The sequence below is a fragment of the Artemia franciscana genome, unplaced genomic scaffold (assembly GCF_032884065.1).
Source record: "Artemia franciscana unplaced genomic scaffold, ASM3288406v1 PGA_scaffold_58, whole genome shotgun sequence".
NCBI classification, from domain to species: domain Eukaryota; kingdom Metazoa; phylum Arthropoda; class Branchiopoda; order Anostraca; family Artemiidae; genus Artemia; species Artemia franciscana.
Window position 1 is genome coordinate 1,296,634 of NW_027062698.1, and position 18,626 is coordinate 1,315,259.

Here is an 18,626-nt window from a genome sequence, read left to right on the forward strand (position 1 = left end):
ACAGTTGATTCTTTGCTAAGTGGCTTTGTTATCTCTGTATTGAATTCGGGAACCACTGCTGAGCAGCCCACTCCTAAGCCATTTGTTTTTGACCCATCTGTGTATATTTTCACATATTCTTCATACTTGCTATTCAATACTGAGAGGAATTTTTGTTTCATTAATAGGGCGTTGTTTCCTGTTTTTTCCATGTAATCAATCTCAACCCAATCCCAAGGGGGAATTTTTGGTGGTTTTTCATAACGTAGTATTTGGGTAATAGGTACTTCTATACCTTCCTGAGTAAGCAGTTCTTCAAAATTTTCAAAAGGATTCAGACGCTTCCTTTTCCAAAGGTGATTTCTAGTGTGGGTCAGTCCAGGTTTAATTATCAGTTTCTTAACTGGGGGATTGAGATATGTTTTCCATAGATGGTTCATGTACATTATAAGCATTTTTCCCTTCTTGTGTTGAGTTTCTCCACACCAGACTCATTCAGGAGAAAAGGAATTGGGGTACTCTGGTGAGCTCCAAATGCTAATCTTAGAGCAGTATTCTGTATTGAATCAGGTTTTCTGAGAGTGGATTCTGGGGCAATGCTGTATATCAAACTCCCAAAGTCAATTTTAGGTCTAATGTATTTGATATAAAATTGTCTTGCTGTAACTATGTTGACACCATGCTTCCCACACGAAAGCATCTTCATCAAGTTCATTCGCTTTGCACAGGATTCTTTTAGATATTTGATATGTTGGCTAAATTGAAGTTTATCATCAATGTGTATTTCAAGGACTTTATGACAATTGGTTAAGAGCATTTCCTCTCCAAATAGAGTAAGTTGGGGAGGTCTAATATTCCTCTTGGATGTGAACAACATAACTTTAGCTTTGGATGGTTCAAAATCAAGATCTATTCCTAGGGACCATAACTCTATATGATCCAATGTTTCTTGGACTGCTTTTTCTGCTTCTTCTACTGTGTTTTGGACTGTCCAAGTATTATTATCATCTGCAAAGATTCCTCCTTTGCAGTTATTGTCTTCTAGGGGTATATCAAATTCTCCAACATTATAATAGTCTGGCCCAAGAACACTACCTTGTGGAACACCTCTTTCCACCCCTATTTCTTCTGATCTTTCTTGTCCTACGGTCACAACAATTTTCCTATCAATTATCCTATCTGACAGGTAACTCAGTGTAAATTTCATCATATTTCCATTAATTTTTGCTTTAGACAGACCTTCTAGTATCTGTCTGTTAACCAAATTATCAAAAGCTCCTTTAACATCCAAGAACACTGCAATCATCACTTTGCCATTATTGAGTGCATGAATGATGTCTCTCTGCATTCTGATCAGGTTATCCACTGTATTTCTCTCCCTGCGAAAACCTGTTTGAATATCCTGCAGCAGGTTAGCTTCCTCTGTGGCAAATCTCAGCCTTTCCTTTACTAGTCTTTCATATATCTTACCTCCAACTGGAAGGAGAGTTATAAAACGATGGTTTTCTACTTTGTTTGGTTTATTTGGTTTTGGGATCATGATAGTTATGCCATTTTTCCAAATTGTAGGGAAATTGCCCTCCTGCCGCAACTTGTTGATAAGTTGTAGTAAAATAACCTTCCATTTATCAGTCAACCTTTTAAAGAAAACTGGGTGTATGTTGTCACAGCCAGGTGAAGTTTCTGGTAGTGTCTTTAGGACAAATTCAAATTCTGATTTTGAGAAGGGTTTATTGTATTTGGATTGTGATTGTTCTATAGAAAGTTTTCTTGCTTTAATGAAAGTTGTTGACAATAGACTGGTTTCTTCAAATGGATCTTTCTTACCTATTGTCTGGTGGAGATGACTTGCTCCTGCTTCAGCTTTTGTTTTGTTATCAGCAATCACTTGTCCTTGGTAGGTTGTTGGCCCCTGTGGATGATGGTAAAATTCTCTCCTATTCATCTTTCTAATGAAGCTGTACACTTTTCCAAATGGATCTCTGAAGCTGAGATTCTCAACAAATTGCTTCCAAGATTCTTCTTTAGCTTCTTTTATTGTTTTTCTAAATTCTGCCTGGGCCAATATTTTCTTTCTATAATTTTCTATTGTCAGAATCTTGTTGTATTTGTTAGAAGCTTGGTTGAGTTTATTTTTACTTAGGCTGCACGCTTCATTCCACCATACTGGTTCATTTCTAGTCTTGTTGCCCAGTGTCTTGAAAGGGATAGTCTTCTTAGCCACTTCCAGCAGTAGATCCTGTAATCTCTCAATTTTCTTCTCTGTAGTTGTTACTGCTGCCAGTTCTTCTTCGAGACTTATATTTGTAAGTTCTTCCTGGAAGTAATTCCAGTTAAATTTCTTCAATTTAAAGGTAGGGTGTGTTGGTGGGGTTTGATTTCTAGGTACAGATTCTTTATATTCAATTATCACTGGCTCATGATCACTGGTTAGAGTTGGTTCAGGAGTTAAGCTAATATTTAGTTGATTGATTATTGCTACCGGTGAGAATGCCAGATCGATGGTAGAGTATGCTCCTGTAATTGGATTTCTTCTTGTTTGGAGTCCAAGTGGGTTCACTAGGCCAATATCATGATTTTTATCAAGAGCATTTAGGATACCTATACCACTACGATTATGAGATCCACATAAACACCAGGCATCTGAATGGGCATTAAAGTCACCAGTAATTATAAAAGGCTCTTTGTCTTTAATCACTTTTTTCACTTTATTAAATATGTCCCCTGTTTGTGGTTCATTTCCATCAGGGTTATATACATTAACAATAACTACTGTATCCTTCTTGCCCAGGAATACCCGGCAAGCTACCATCTCAATTTTAGAACTTGCAATTTCTTCAATATCTAGTTTTTGAAACATTAAAGGCTTTTTAATACAAATCAATATTCCTGCTCTTGACTGTCCTGCTCTATCTTTTGTTATTACATCATAATTTCTAAGTCTACATGAATGCTGGGGCTGTAGCCATGTTTCTTGAAAGCACCCAACATCAATTTTTTCTTTTTCTAAATAGCAATCTAGTAAACCCTTTTTCCCTTTCAGAATAGATTGGATGTTAAAAGACAGCACTTTCATTCTGATTTATTTGCTAGATTCCAAACTTCTTCAACATTGATATCAACTTTGAACAGTGAGTGCATAAGATGACATAACTTCACAATCCTATCTTCATTTCTAATTCCTTGATTTCTATCATTTCTGGCACTTTTGATACAAATAACACTAGCTGTTGAAGGGACTTTTTAGGTTTGAGGAGGGCTTGCTCTTTCACAGTCTTCTTATTCGGTGCATCTGCATAACTTTGGTATGCCTTAGCTGCTCTGTTCATTGGTAAATTTTGGGCAACTGAAATTTTTATGATTTCACGGTTTTGTTGGCGGGCTGGGCAGCTACCAGATGTTGTTGAATGGTTTTTCCCACAGTTAGCACAGACATAGTTTTTGTATTTTCCAGACTCTTTTGTTTCGAATTTTAAGGGACATTCTTTAGAAGCATGTTTGTTTGCACATCTCAAGCATACAGCATGTGGTGACCTAAATTTTTCTTGAGCATGGCCATACTTTTGACACTTAAAGCACTGTATTATTGGTCGGTTGTACCTCTCAATATTCCTTCTTCTTCCATAAAGCCAAATGTTCTGGGGAAGAGAGTTGCTCTCAAATGCAACACAAATACTCAGGCTATCCTCTAATTTTTTGGTCTCTCGATTGTATCTTTTCAACCTCTTTTGTTCCTTAATCTCAATATTAGTTTCTGCCCTGAGGTCTGTTATCAGTTATTCCTTTGTGTAATCTAGTGCTATTTGCTTGATTACACCATAGCTGACCTTTCTTTTCTCTTCAGGTGCTACTTCAACATTGTCAAAGTTTCTTTATTTTCATTAAAGTATCCAATGCAGTTTGTGATTGGACATACACATTTAGCCTATTCCTATCATAGTTTGAGTAAAAGTCAAACTTTTCTGTTTGAAGAATTTTCTTTAGCTCTAGAGTGATTGCTCTGTCTGATGGAAGTTTTACCTGTGAGGTGAAAACCACTGTGAGATTAGCCACTCATTCACTGCTTACAAAATCAGTAGTTGACTCTATTCTATTATTCCTTGTATTGGATTTCTGTAAAAATCTTTCCACTATAGGAGGTTTAACAGTTTTAGAGGTTTCTTGCTCAAGAGGTGATCCACTTCTCTTACCATTTCTTTTTAGTACTTCACTAATCCCTTCAGCCTCTTAGGATTTACAACATTTGTGATGTCCTCCTCTTCTTCTTGGGGGAGGGGAGGATAATCAACTGATAACCCTGAAAATCTATTATGGACACTCACTGAAGGTACAAATTGTAAATTCTGAGTTTGGGGGGTATGATATAAATGACCTTGGTGGCTTGTATATGGCAGGGGTGCATAGTAAACTGTGTGGGGCCCTTGTGTTTCCTGATATGTTGACTGAGGGTATTGTAAGTGAAAATAAGGTGAGTGATGGGGCTGTCCAGAGTATACTGGAAATGCCTGGGTGTGAGGTGGTGAGTATGCTATGTGCGGAGGTGAGAATGATGTTTGTGGAGATGAGAATCCTATTTGTGCTGATGTTGACCCTGTTTCGGTTATATTGTTTGTCTGTTGTGGATGGCTAGTACCCAATGTGCTACTTCCCCCGGGGGGAACCCCCATTAAAGGGTGGGAATTCATTAATAACCTCTAATCCAATTATTCTAAATGCTCTTACCCAGATTAAAATTTATATTACCAATAAATCTGAAAATAATCCTGGGCAAAATTTTATTTTTCAATTTTACCACATTGGTCCATGTTCTCAGGGTTCAGGATTCAATGATATCCTTGATGTTCAACAAAGCTTGAACTTTTGTCAATGAAAGCCAATGAAACTGCTTTCTTTCCAAGAGAATGATTTTTATTGAGCGTTAGGAATGCTGATCTGTTCAGTCGATTGTTGCGATATATATTGGGTGCTGAGACAGTTTAGTATAGATTTTGTTAGTTTTTTTTCTTATTTTGGACTGTCCAAAAATTAGATCTTTTAATTGGAACTGGGCTTTGATCTATAAAACTTGCAAATTCATAGAGCCAGGATTCCTCTACCCTTCCCCGATATAGTAAAGTATATGGATTGCAATTGAACCATAGTATAGTGAGGTATATGATTTTTATTTTCTTAAGTCCTTCGAACTAGCCTAACTTTGTATTCCATCTTGTTATACAAAAAAAAAAGGATTCGGGAAAAGAATGGGGCAATAGTTTTGGGTGTGGATGGGGTAATTTCTTTGCAGATTTTTTTTAAGAGTTCACTAATGTTCCTTTCTGAATTTTTTTTTTTGGAAAATATTTTTTTGATATAAAAACATCATAATTCAAATTGATTAAATTTCTTTATTTTTTAGACGAGGGAAGTGGAATAATATTTTTCTTGGAAATCACTCTCACAAGTATAAAGTTCTTTTGTCCAGTGAACCACTAATTCCGTTTGTTTTTTTCTTTCTTAGGTGAAAGGTAGTGTAAGTATGGATAATTTTTCTCAGACTTTGCTGAAACAGGTAGATTTTAATTGTAAAAATAAACATTTCATCGGCTTCACCTTATCCAAAAAAAAGTCTGTAAAAGAAATAGACCAAAGAAAAAACATAAAAGAAAAAATTCCTTCAAATTGGGAGGACCAGCTAGTGAAAACTGGCAGCCTGGACATTTAAGGGAAGGGGCTATTGGATTTCTCCCTCCCAATTATGTAAATTATAAAGAATGCTTGCAGTTTTGAACCAAAATAGATTGTAATTAATGATTTACCAGCCAAAGGTTTCCTGTTTCGTAGGGTTCCTTAAACAGGGGTTTAAGAATGTTTTGGAATTTTTCATATAGTAGATTCATCTGTAGGCTAATAGAAGTTAATATGTAATTATAACGTTGTATATTTTAAGGTAGCTCTGTCTGTCCTTTAATATCATCTGGTCATGTTTGGATTACAAATGCAACCGGTACAGAAGGCAAATATACAATAGCCTATGGCTGTGCTGAAAATAGGTACACGGTGAATGGTAGAGATACTGGTATGTCTTGGGAAGATGGCGTGTTCCTTTCCGAGTCAATTTTTCGTAAGGAGGAGAAAGACTGGAAGATGGTTTATCTTGCTAGGAAAAGTAAGCTCTATATATATATCTACTCTTTTTAAGCTAGCAATACCTGGTAATTGTGTTTGTAACCCAGATATGGGTGTATCTTTTCTCGAAAATAGCTTGATAATTTTTTCAAAATTGACACACTAATATTTTCTGGCATGTGAAAATTGTCTAGATAGATGCCGAGTTCGATAAAATTCGTTTAGAGTCTGAATTTTGAGAAAAATTTCATAAGAATGACATCACATTCATATGCATTTTAAGAGCAACTTTCATCATTTTCCCCTGGAGAGAATCGTCCCATTTTTTGGTATGTTTGGTGTCATGTGAACTTATACAAGATGTCAAATTAACTCTACGGAAAAATGTTAAAGATGATGATGAACCACTGCGAATCGCAACGAATGCCATTTGTTATGCCAGCATCACAAATCAAGTTGGAAACGGTAATGATGAACAAAGAAATATACGGTGAGAACAGAAGTGGCAGTGAGAATTAGAATGAGTCAGAAGCGAAATCGATGCACAACGAAATACAAGTTTTGAAGACATGCGACAATGAACATGAGTCACGCAGGAAGTATTCGTAAATTAATCAAAATGACAGTAGAAGGACGGAATGTGCTAAAAAAGATGTAAGTAAATTAATGCCAAGATTATCAATCGCCTTCCAGAAAATACAAAGCGCGTAGAAGGTATGTTATTGCGAGGGGGGGGGGGCACATTGAACAGTTTTCAGATTGTTCTCATAGTTCAGTTTTTGGAACAGTGAAATGGTTTTAAGTAACAGCGAGAATGATCGAGAAAGTGGTTAAAATTGGACTTGTGTATTTTTTCTCCTGATAATATTTATCCCTTTACTGCACGGATATGCGATTAAATAAAATGAAAGAAAAATAAAAACAAAAAAAAAACATTATTTTGATTTTGACTTTAAGGTTAATTTATCTTTGAAAGCTAATTAATGGTTTTTAAAGGCTTAAATAGATACTTAAAGCTATTTAAGGGATAATACCCCTTAACCAAGTTTCCTTGATAGTCAGAAATAGACCATGCCATATGGTGGCCCCACTGCCATGGTAATTTTAGTCGCAAAAAAGGTCTAGATTATACCTAAACATAAATAGACTCAAATTAAAAGAATCTTCATCACCAATGACATTTTCCCCCTCACTCGCTTCTTCCGTGATTGCAGATTCACGATTTTGGCTGAAAGGGACGGGTGACGTTCACAAATGTTAGCTGCAAAGAGCTATTTGATGTAGGAATACTTGTATATTTCTGTTTTCTTGTCGGCCGAGTTTAAGTATTGTTATATAATGCTTGTGCTTTGTGGTAATGCAATTTTGTGTTTTAGGGCACTAATTTAGTTAATTAATTAACTAATTAGTTAACTACAATATCCTTCTCAAGAGAGTTATAATCTAATTAGAACCAAAATGAAACTGCTTTTTGTTATTTTGAGGTTAAATACTGTTATTGCTGCTGAAAAAATTGGACCAATTGAATTTTTTTAGTAAATAAAACGCGTTTCGTTAATTTGAAAATCATATGAATAGTTACAATTTCAAAATAAATAATTGCAGCTTTGATTAGAAAAAAAAAACCACAAATAACCATCTATTTTTATCGAGTAAGAATGTTTGAGAAAATACAGATGGGTTGGTATCTTATTTGGAAAACCTGCATAAACAACCCTTCATATCATATTTAGCACCATTGTTTGCTTTTTAACAGGGTGAACACGGGCTTTTATGTTAAATAAGATGAAGAGGGAACCCAGTTTCTATTCTGTTAACTATTGTAGCAACTTGATAAAGACAGTTAGATATAGGCCTACTAAAAGGAACCAGTTACAGGTGTGTTAAAGGGAAACTTAAGAACCAGGCCATGAGTATAGATAGATAGATAGATTGATTGTTTTCCCAAAACAAAAGCTTATTTGGGCAGTGAAAAATAAACATTTGCCCACAAAATCATAACACACTTAGCAATAACAAATAAAATAACATAAAATAACGATAATATGATAACAATATAGAATAACGATAATATAATAACAATAGCATATAAAAATAACAACAAGTTTTGTTATTTTAAAAATAAAAATAACAATAAGCAATGATAACAATAGCATAAAATAACAATAACAATAAACTAACTTAACAATTATAAAAACAGAAACACGTGTAATATGGCAACATAATACCCTAAAACTAACTCACGTGATGTTGCACCCACAGTAGATAGGTAGACAGATAAATGTCTAATGTTTCAAAGCCACATGGACCATGGCCACATAAATGAAAAATAACAAACAAAGGAAATAGCTGAAAGGGATTCAACAATACTACCAGCACTCGCCTCCCCTCCCCCTTTTACATAAATATTTCTCAATGGGTAATTCCCTACTTCATATATTTTTCATTTTTTTTTATTCCTACCCAATCTTTGGATCCCGTTACTGAGACCAATCATTCACTTGACCCCAAACTACCAGTAAATATTTCTCTGCTTAAATTCACTACTTGAGGACAAAGAGCCAAGAAGTGAAGCAGATCCTCACCGTTATCTCCTCACATGGGGCACGAGATTGGACTGTTCATTACTAATGTGTTGATATTTGTTTGTGGGGGACTATGGAATAAAAAATGTATCAAAAATTAAAATAAATTCGTTACAGGTGGTACTGCATTTGGCAAAATAGCTTGGAAATTCAAGACCGAAACGAATGAGGTTATTTTTAGAAAGGTTGAATTGAAGCTGCCTATTACTATTTTTGAAAAAGGAGAAGCTACATTAAGCGTGTTAGCTGCCGATCAAACAATGCTGGAGAAAAAAATTAAGAGTAGTTTTACAGGTAAGCTCGTTTGCTCAAATTTCCGCTTTTTTTATTTAATTTCTGCTATTTTTAACGATCAATAAAGGATTCGTGTCAGGTATAAAGGTCGTATATGATATGAAATACTGCGCTTCTGATATAATGGCCTAAAAACCTTGTAATCTATTCTGAATGAGACGATTTTGGGGTCCTTAAGAACAGGAGGATGAAAGTGGGACCGAACACATGCTCACCTTCCCGATACTAACTTTCAGGTCGGCATAGATAGATAAGGATAGACAAGGATCAGTGTTGAAATTTCATATGTTATCTTTTGGTTTGATACCAGCGAAATAATCTTCCAGGATTTACTAAAATAAAATCATAAAAAAAATACGAAAACAAATTCCATTCCTTTTAATACCAGAAATGTAATATTGAAAAAAGGGATAAAGATATACTTATAAGTACGGAAAACAAAATTTACATAGAAAATAGATATTGACGTATGCGTATTTCAAAAAGAATATAAAAAAGGTCAAATTGAGAGGGGCATTATTTATATAAAAAGCAGTCAGCTAAATAATCCGAATTTGCCTTGAGAGCTAGTGGTTTAGGAGATGGAATTCCTCTTGTTTTGGAGATCTCTCCTCATTTTTGTTTTTTTTTTTGTTTTGATCCTGCTAAACTCATTACAAAATGGTTTAGTGTCTTTTGCTATTGACAAGAGCCATTCAAAAATAAATTCTTCGAGATAAAGAAAATTATAAAAAAAAAGAAAAAGATAAAGAAAATTATACGATAAGATAAAGTAGAGAAAATTATACGATAAGATAAAATATTCGATAAAATAAAGAAAATTAAAAAATTATAATCCTACTTGCAAAATGATTTGAATTACATGTTAAGAAAATGTATAAAAATAGACCCTTGTGTAATGAATTGGACTTTTAAACACTTTATTATGATTTATTTAAAAGACGCTAATTGGTTCTTCAATAAGTTTTTGGACGGCCGCGTCCAAACATCCGAGCTATTACTGCGAAAGAGAATAGTAAGTAATAACATAAAAGTTATTATTTCAATAATAATACATTTGCTATTTTTGGAAAAGAAGTCGTGTATGAGGACTTTTCGCTTGGCTTTCGTTTATAAGTATTTAGAAGCCCCTTCAAGCACTTTAACTCGTTGGGCCTCTGAAGGTGTACAAAAGGTTTGATAAGTCAATTCTGGGGACGGAACGTAAAACAAGAACATAAGGTCGTAAATAGGACTTGGTGCACATACAGACACCATCTATTCAACAAAATTATTGTGTAAATTATATACACCTAAGTGAAATTGCGATTCGTATACAAGTACTGTCGTAGCGGACCGGGACTGATCTCTCCTGGTAATAGTGAACCACGATTTTGATCTTAGGTGCAGCAACCCACCCCAGAGCCTGAAATTTGATTCTGGTGATGCGATTATGAGAAAGGGTGTCCAAAATAATCCAAACAGTTAGGAGGTTAGCATTTAATTTGTTTCTCTTTTTTTACTTGAATTTTAAATTCTGTTAAAACCACTTTTCCGAAATAGTAAAGTAGGTAATCATGTACGTCTCTTTTTAACTGTTCCGTGTCTTCTTTGGCTACCTTCACTGATTATTTAACAACTCAGAGAAAGTTTAAAATAAAATTATTCTCTCATACTGAAAAGATTTTGCGTTTTCCCCAAATGAAGTCATACTTTTTATTAAAATTGTAATTTAAGGAAAATTTGCTTTAAGATTTTAATTATTTTCTGTAATGTTGCGTTTAGTGAGTTGTTCTGGGCTCTGTCAAACCGATTCTAAGAAAATATCCTGAGAAGCATTCGAACACATTTTAAAAACTATGGTTGGTTAAAAAACTGACTATTAAACTCTTTAAGACCACTTACGCCATCTAGTCCAGTCGAGCAAAATATCATGTTAAGTACGAAAACATTACATCGGAAATTTTATTTTAAATCCAACTCAAATTTAGTTGACATCAAAGTCTCGATGAATGCAAAACAAGCTTGTTTTTAAACTGAATCCTTCTTCTTGGCAAAGCTACGCTTTAATTTAGTTTCACGTTATATATCAATTTAATGTTGGCTTGTTATCAACTTTTTAATCATGCTTGGTAATGCTGTATCGAGTGGGCAGAACTCAACCGAGGAGAAGCAATAATTCTAATTGAAATAGGAAGTTTATTGTTACCCAAAGTCTAGTCACTAGTTCTAAATTAAGTTTAAATCTAGTCTCAAAACAAGTTTAAATCTAGTTACTAGTTTTAAATCAAGTTTAAATCCAGTTACTGTTTTTAAATTAAGTTTAAATTAGTTACTAGTTTTAAATCAAGTTTAAAACTTAATTAGTACTAGTTTTAAACCAAATAGTTTAATGACCAGAAACTGAAAGTTCAAATAAGATTTAGAAGGGGCCATAGCCTTATGGAAAACCAGGCTAAGTTAGACTTTTATCGTACAAACTCAAAATCCAGTAAAGAAAGCCTAGTAAACGATGGCTTTTGATGTTTCAGTTGATTTTGCAGGTTTTTTTCTTGTAAGATATTATATAACTCTTACATATCTTTAACAATATTGATTTGGCCAGTAGTTTTATTAATTGTCGTAAAATATGATACTTGATAGATTCTCCGTACTCTAATAAGTTGGTACAGTGATGACAGTTAGCCATGAAAAGTTGTCTGCCTCTTTGTAGAACCCTTAGTGCCATCTCTTTTTCTGTAAATATCTTCTTTCAAATGAGTGTCCTCAACCGAGCTTTTAGTCTCTATGGATATTTAATAATAAAAAAAGATCCAGTTAAAAGCAAGGAGCTACATCAAAATTAAAAAATGAATCGAATTTATTACGTGTATTAGGGGGGTTATCCCCTCTTCAATACTTGCTCTTTATGGTAAATTTTGACTTTTTGTCCCAATTCTTTAAGGGCAACTCCTGAAACACGAAGGTCGTTTAGTTATTTAATAAGCCCTTTTAAAAGTTCTAACAAAAACCTTAGCGTAAAGAGCCAGGTATTGAGAAGGGGACCCTCCCCCCTCCTTTACGTAATGATTACTGTTTATTTTAAGTTTTGACGTCGCTCCTTACTTTCAGATGAAAAAACTTTTTTCGGTATTTAATTTCCGAATTTCTTTTTTTAATAGTGCCTTAAAATCTGCTTCCCCTCCATGGAAAGCTTTCTCTCAGGTAAAATACCCCCTCACACAAACCAGGAAAATTCACCCCAGACAATTCCATTCTTGCTAAAAATTACGCCCGAAAATTTTCTTGCGGACGATTCTGACAGAGAACTATTTCTTAGCACATTTTCACTTGAAAATACTTTAATTTATTATCGTTTTTAAAATTATGCCAGAAATTTTTCCTTTCGTATAGAATTATTTCCATAAATACGCCCCCCCCCCCGATCCATAGTAGAAAATTCCCTCCGCAGAATTTATCCCGGGAAAAGCTCCCCTATGAAAAATTTCTCTCCCTCCTTTCCTTCTACTTTTCAAGTCTATTTCTCCCCCTCTCCAAGTCCAAAAACTATTATCATGCTAAGTAATTTCCCTCCTAAAGAAACAAGGCTAGCCTCTGTAATTATCACAATCAGTCGTATCACCTTTCTCATCAAAAAGTTCATTAGACTTTTCCTAAAATCGCTAGGTTCTTTCCCATTTTTCAAAAATCATATTCATAATTCTGAACAATTTATCCCTAACCTTACAACCACCATATCTAAAGAGCTCATTTTACATACTATTAGCACCTGGAGTCTCATTTTTTAAATCCTTTAATTAGCGTCACTTATTCTTCCTCACAAAACAAATCTATATTCACATCCTAAGGGCCAAAAACTTTTCTATTTTTTCTATGTCTTTTTCTTTAACTCTATTTCGATTTAGCACGTTCTCACAAAGCTACTCTAGGACGTTTTCCGTGTACCTCAGTATCTCCGACATTTGTAATATCTTTTCTATTGATTCAAAGATCTCAAAATTTAGGAAAAATTAAGCGAGGAAGTTGGGTTTAATTTAAATAAAGCAGTGGCAAAAAAAAACAACAAATTAATTAATAAACAAAAATAATTCGAATGTTTCAACTTCACACCTGGGAGCCTATGTCAACAGGGAAAAAATGAAAAAAAAAATAGTTTAATCAGAAAAAGAAAAAAAAAGAAAACACAACAAGAGAAAAAAAAACAAAAGACAAACAAATAAATAAAATTGACATCTTAATAAATTTCCACAATAATACAAAACTGTAACACAGAAACGGCACCGAAAATCTCTAGTAGAGCAGATATTTCTCATCTTTAGACTCGGATTGGCAAATGGGATCTATCAAAAATAAAATGCTATATTTGTTTAAAAGAATTTTTTTCATTAATTTTTATTCTTTAAAAATTTTATTTTTTATTCTTTGTCACTGCTTTATTTAATTGTTCCTAATTTAATGTCACTGTTTTTCTCGCTTAATTTTTTGTGAATAGAAAAGCTGCGTGGTCTAAGAAATTAGTCAAAATTTAGGTCTTGGCTTTTGTCACAAGGCGATATTATACGAAAGGTTGACTTGTTGAATCTAAAGGTTGATCGTTTTTTCTGTTCTTTAAAATTTTGTGTGTTGCTGGTGCTACCTTAGAGAAAAACTTCTCCCTATCTTGAAGTCTAAAGAAGTTTGTTAAATACAATACAATACAAAATACAATTCAAAATGGAATTACAATACACTTATTCCCCCTCAAAAGACTCCATGGCCAGGGAACCTTGGCGTTCCCCAGGCCAAAGAAGCTCCACAGGGCGGGAAACGCTGAGCATACTATCTTCATTTGGCGTTAACGTAAACATTGATATAAACCCTAGAAAGTTAATAGAATTCTATCAGGGGTGAGTAATTTTTTTTTTTTTTTTTTTTTTTTTTTTTTTTTTTTTTTTTTTTTAATGAAGTTCTAAATGTCGCTGTTACTAATTTTTTTTAGTTTTGGATGGCTTCTTGGTCATGCTCAGTCTCTTTAGATTTTGTTATACTTGACTTGGAAAAAACCTTAAAGAAACATCATTATGTGCATCGTTAAGATTTTAATTTGTTGGAGACCATTCGAATGAATTCACGGTAACCCTCAGCTTCTTCTTTGTTCGTCTGATAGGAAATTAAAAAAGGTCCAGAAGAGCTTTGAAGCTCATTCCCATCACCAGAAGTTGATAAGTAAGTTGGTTCAAAATATGACAAAAAGTATGAACCACCAAATATGTTCTTATCGAAAAAGCTTGTATCTCTGAAACTAAATCTGTATTTTTATTTGAAATTTCAACTTGCCTTTCTCATTGGGATAGGCTGTCAGATTTATTGCTCAAGATTTGATTATGCTACCAATGGAATTAAACTTAAAGAAGTTGTATCTTATGTTTATCTGAAAATTTGGTTAAAACTGATAAAGACTCCTTTACTCTGATTTTATCAATTAATGGCTCTCTCGGGCTTGCATTTACTTTATGCAAAGTAGTCGTAGAAGATTATTATAGAAATTACTCCGTATATGAGAGAGGCTGCTTCCTCATCAACGCCCCGCTTTTTACGCTAAAGTTTGACTCTTTCTCTTAACTCTACATTTTAAAACAGTAAAAAACTTTAGCGTAAAGAGCGGGCCGTTGAGGAGGAAAAGCCCCTTTCATATACGGAGCAATTTCTGTTCGTTTTAAGTTTTAATTTCGCTCCTACTTTCATTTAAAAAACTTTTTTTTGTTTAATTTCTGGATGTTTTTGAGTTAATGCTTTTTTTTATCTTGGCTCTCCGAGCTTAAATCATTAAAATGAAATTTGCATATTAATTTTTTTGGGCTAAATGGCTTTTTCATAGTTTTAATGAGAAAACAAGGTTTTGTTTAAGATTTTGAGAAAAAAGGAGCGAGAGAGGAGGCCTAGTTGCCCTCCAAATTTTTTGATTACTTAAAGAGGCAACTATAACTTTTAATTTCTTACGAACGTTTTCATGAGTAAAAAAATGTACGTAACTTACGAATTAACTTACGTAGCGAACTTCTATATTCGTATGTTTTTATTGCGTATATGATGGGGCTCACCCCTCATCGATACCTTGCTCTTTACACTAAAGCTTAAATGTTGTCCCAATTCCTTAAGAATGACCCCTGAATCACAAAGGCCGTAGAATAAATAGTTGAAATTACTAAAAATACTTTAGCTTAAAGAGTGAGTTATTACGAGGAGGTAAACCCCTCATATGCGTAATAATTTCTGTTCGTTTTAAGTTTTAATGTGGCTCCTCACTTTCAGTAGAAAAAGTTTCATATTTATTTTTTCATTGTTTTTTTTTAAATAATGCTAGAAAATCCTGCGCCCCCTCCATTGAAAGTCTCTTCCCCCATGAGAAGTTCCTCCATGGAAAGATCCTCCAACATAACCCCCCTTCAACTCTCCCCCCCCTTAACTCTCCCCCAAACCAAAAAAATCTCCCTGAAGACGTCTGTACACTTTTCGCAACCATTACTAGGTGTAAACACAAGTCAAAGTTTGTAACTTGCAGCCCCTCCTACGGGGACTGCGGGGGAGTAAGTCGTCCTCAAAGACATAGTTATTAGGTTTTTCGACTATGGTGAATAAAATGGCTATCTCAGAATTTTGATCCAGTGATTTTGGGGGAAAATGAGCGTGGGAGGGGGCCTAGGTGCCCTCCAATTTTTTTGGTCACTTAAAAAGGCACTAGAACTTTTAATTTCCGTTAGAATGAGCCCTTTCGCGACATTCTAGGACTACTGAGTCGATACGATCACCCCTGAAAAAAAAACAACAAATAAACACGCATCCGTGATTTGTCTTCTGGCAAAAAATGCGAAATTACACATTTTTGTAGATAGGGGATTGAAACTTCTACAATTAGGTTCTCTGATACGCTGATTTTGATGGTGTGATTTTCGTTAAGATCGTATGACTTTTAGGGGATATTTCCCCCTCTTTTCTAAAATGAGGCAAATTTTCTCAGGCTCGAACTTCTGACAGGTAAGACTAATCTTGATGAAACTTATATATTTAAAATCAGCATTAAAATTTGATTCTTTTGATGTAACTATTGACATCAAAATTCCATTTTTTAGAGTTTTGGTTACTATTGAGCCGGGTCGCTCCTTACTACAGTTTGTTACCACGAACTGTTTGATTGATCACTCAGTATTTGACAAATTAAAACCCAAGCATTGGGGACCTCTCATTGCTTAAGGGCCTTGTTTTCAAAGACTAGCTAATGTGCTGCCCTAGGCTAGGCTCCAAAATTAATCCGCGTTAATTATACACTGGCTTTAGTTTTGCACAGTCTTTGTTGTCCAAATAAATACTTTTGTACAACTGTAAATTAATATTAGTTTTATGGTTTCAGAGATTTCATTTCTTGATTTAAATGATTCCAAGGAAGTAACAGTTGAACTACAATTGTTTGGAAGCTCCGGTGACTGTGCGTGGCAACACTCTCAACTGTGTAGAAAATCACTAAATGAAAATAATAGCACCGGAGATTTGATCATAGCTTTGTATGTAGAAAGTGAAAACAAGTGATGTTTTGTAATTACAAAGTTAAAAAAAATTAAATATGTATTTTTGAAATGTTATGCAAACAAAAATGAACCAGCTACAAAAATCTGTTCGAATTGTAGACATTAGAAATGTTGCCTATCCTGCCATCTTATAAAAGTCACTTCATTGCTTTCGTTTCCACGAGATAGCCCTTTTCTTTCTTTTGCTCAGTTTTTATTTCTAGAGTACCTCAAACAGTAAGTTTCTCTTTAATATTTTTTGGGCTATGAGGACAGTTCACCTGTAGTCCTTCACAAAATATCAGCTTTGTTTTGTTTTCACGAGCTGCAAACTATAGTCGGTTTTTTTTCGTTTTTTTTTTCCATGATTTTTGTCTTTGCTTTTTGTTCGGCTTTTCCAGATTTTACAATATAGAGGGCAATCTGATTTTTTATTTTTTTCATAACTTAGAATAATATTAACTTTTCACTTTGTCAATAAGGGCCTGACCGATACGGATTTTCAGGATCCGATTTTGATGTATTGGTAGCATACCGATATGTTGCCGATATATTTCCCTCCGGAAAAATCCCTAAAGTTTAAACCTCCCATTCTCTGCCCATATTCGTACCCGCATATTTCTCCCTGGTCTATTACACACCAAAGAACAGCCTCAATAACTCACTGTGGATTCCAAAAATTAGGTCATTTACAGGAATCGTTTTATTTTCTTTACTTTTTATGATAAGCACCTTCTGAGCACACAAACAAAATGGCGTATATTTGCGGACGTTACAACCTAGAAAAATAATTTTATCAGAGAAGATGGTTTAGTTATATAAACACGCATACGTGAAAATCTGGTTGAAAGAAGCTTAAGATGTTTATTGAAATTGATTATTCAAGACCCAAATTTCAATAGTGGGACTTTGAATTTTAATCTTTCAGAAACTAATGTGAAAGCTTTACTTTATATTCATATTAAATAAAAAAAAGAAGTTTTTTTTAACTGAAAGTAAGGAGCGGCATTAAAACTTAAAACGAACAGAAATTACCCCGTATATGAAAGGGGCTGTTCCCTCTTCAACGCCTCGCTCTTTGCGCTAAAGTTTGACTCTTTCTCTCAACTCTACTTTTCAAAACAGTAAAAACTTTAGCGTAAAGAGCAGGGTGTTGAAGAAGGAACAGCCCCTTTCATGTACGGTGTAATTTCTGTTCGTTTTAAGTTTTAATGTTGCTCCTTACTTTCAGTTAAAAAAACTTGTTTTTATTTAATTTCTGAACGTTTTTTAGTTAATCCATGTTTTGATTTCGGTTCTCCTCAAATGAATAAGTATAGCGAAATTTACATATTTATTTATTTGGCTAAAGGGCTTTCCCATAGTTTTGATCGAATGATTGTGTGAAAAAAGGAGGGTGGAGGGGGCCTAGGTGCCCTCCAATTTTTTGGGTCACTTAAAAAGGGCACTAGAACTTTTCATTTCGATTTGAATGAGCCCTCTCGTAAAATTCTAGGACCACTGGGTCGATACGATCACTTCTGAAAAAAAAAAAAAAAAAAAAAACACAAAAAAAACACCCATCCGTGATTTGTCTTCTGGCAAAAAATACAAATTCCACATTTTTGTAGATAGGAGCTTGGAACTTGTACAGTAGGGTTCTCTGATACGCTGAATCTGATGGCGTGATTTTCGTTAAGATTCTATGACTTTTAGGGGGTGTTTCCCTCTATTTTATAAAATATGGCAAATTTTTTTCAGGCTCGTAACTTTTGATGGGTAAACTAAACTTGATGAAACTTATATATTTAAAATAAGCATTAAAATGAGATTTTTTTTATATAACTATTGGTATCAAAATTCCGTTTTTTTTTGGAGTTTTGGTTACTATTGAGCCGGGTCGCTCCTTACTACAGTTCGTCACCACGAACTGTTCCAATCTTTAGGAAATTCAAATTTTTCAAAAGAAAAAAAACCGTAGATTAAGATAATACCAATAAACAAAAATTAGGATTCCTGGAAGGAGAAGGGGCGTTGTCCAACTGGTTAGACAATGGGTTCCAGTTACATGGTTTTACTTCAAAATTGTCGGTTACAAAATACTAGAAAAATGTAAAAATATGCGGCTGTTATCTTCTTTTTCTTTGTGGAACACGGGAAAACT

The 18,626-nt window shown here is 34.2% G+C and overlaps 1 protein-coding gene across 3 annotated transcripts in view; it reads left to right on the forward strand.

Moving 5' to 3' along the window:
* LOC136042051 (peptide-N(4)-(N-acetyl-beta-glucosaminyl)asparagine amidase-like) overlaps window positions 1-16,910 on the forward strand; it is a 36,546-nt gene extending 19,636 nt beyond the window's left edge. For all 3 annotated transcript variants that reach the window (XM_065726909.1, XM_065726911.1, XM_065726910.1), the window contains exons 4-6: window positions 5,910-6,124; window positions 8,787-8,963; window positions 16,330-16,910. In XM_065726909.1, coding sequence (XP_065582981.1) covers window positions 5,910-6,124; window positions 8,787-8,963; window positions 16,330-16,505 — 568 coding nt within the window. In that variant the 3' untranslated portion in view covers window positions 16,506-16,910. The remainder of the gene's footprint in view (window positions 1-5,909; window positions 6,125-8,786; window positions 8,964-16,329) is intronic.
* The last annotated feature ends 1,716 nt before the right edge of the window (window positions 16,911-18,626 follow it).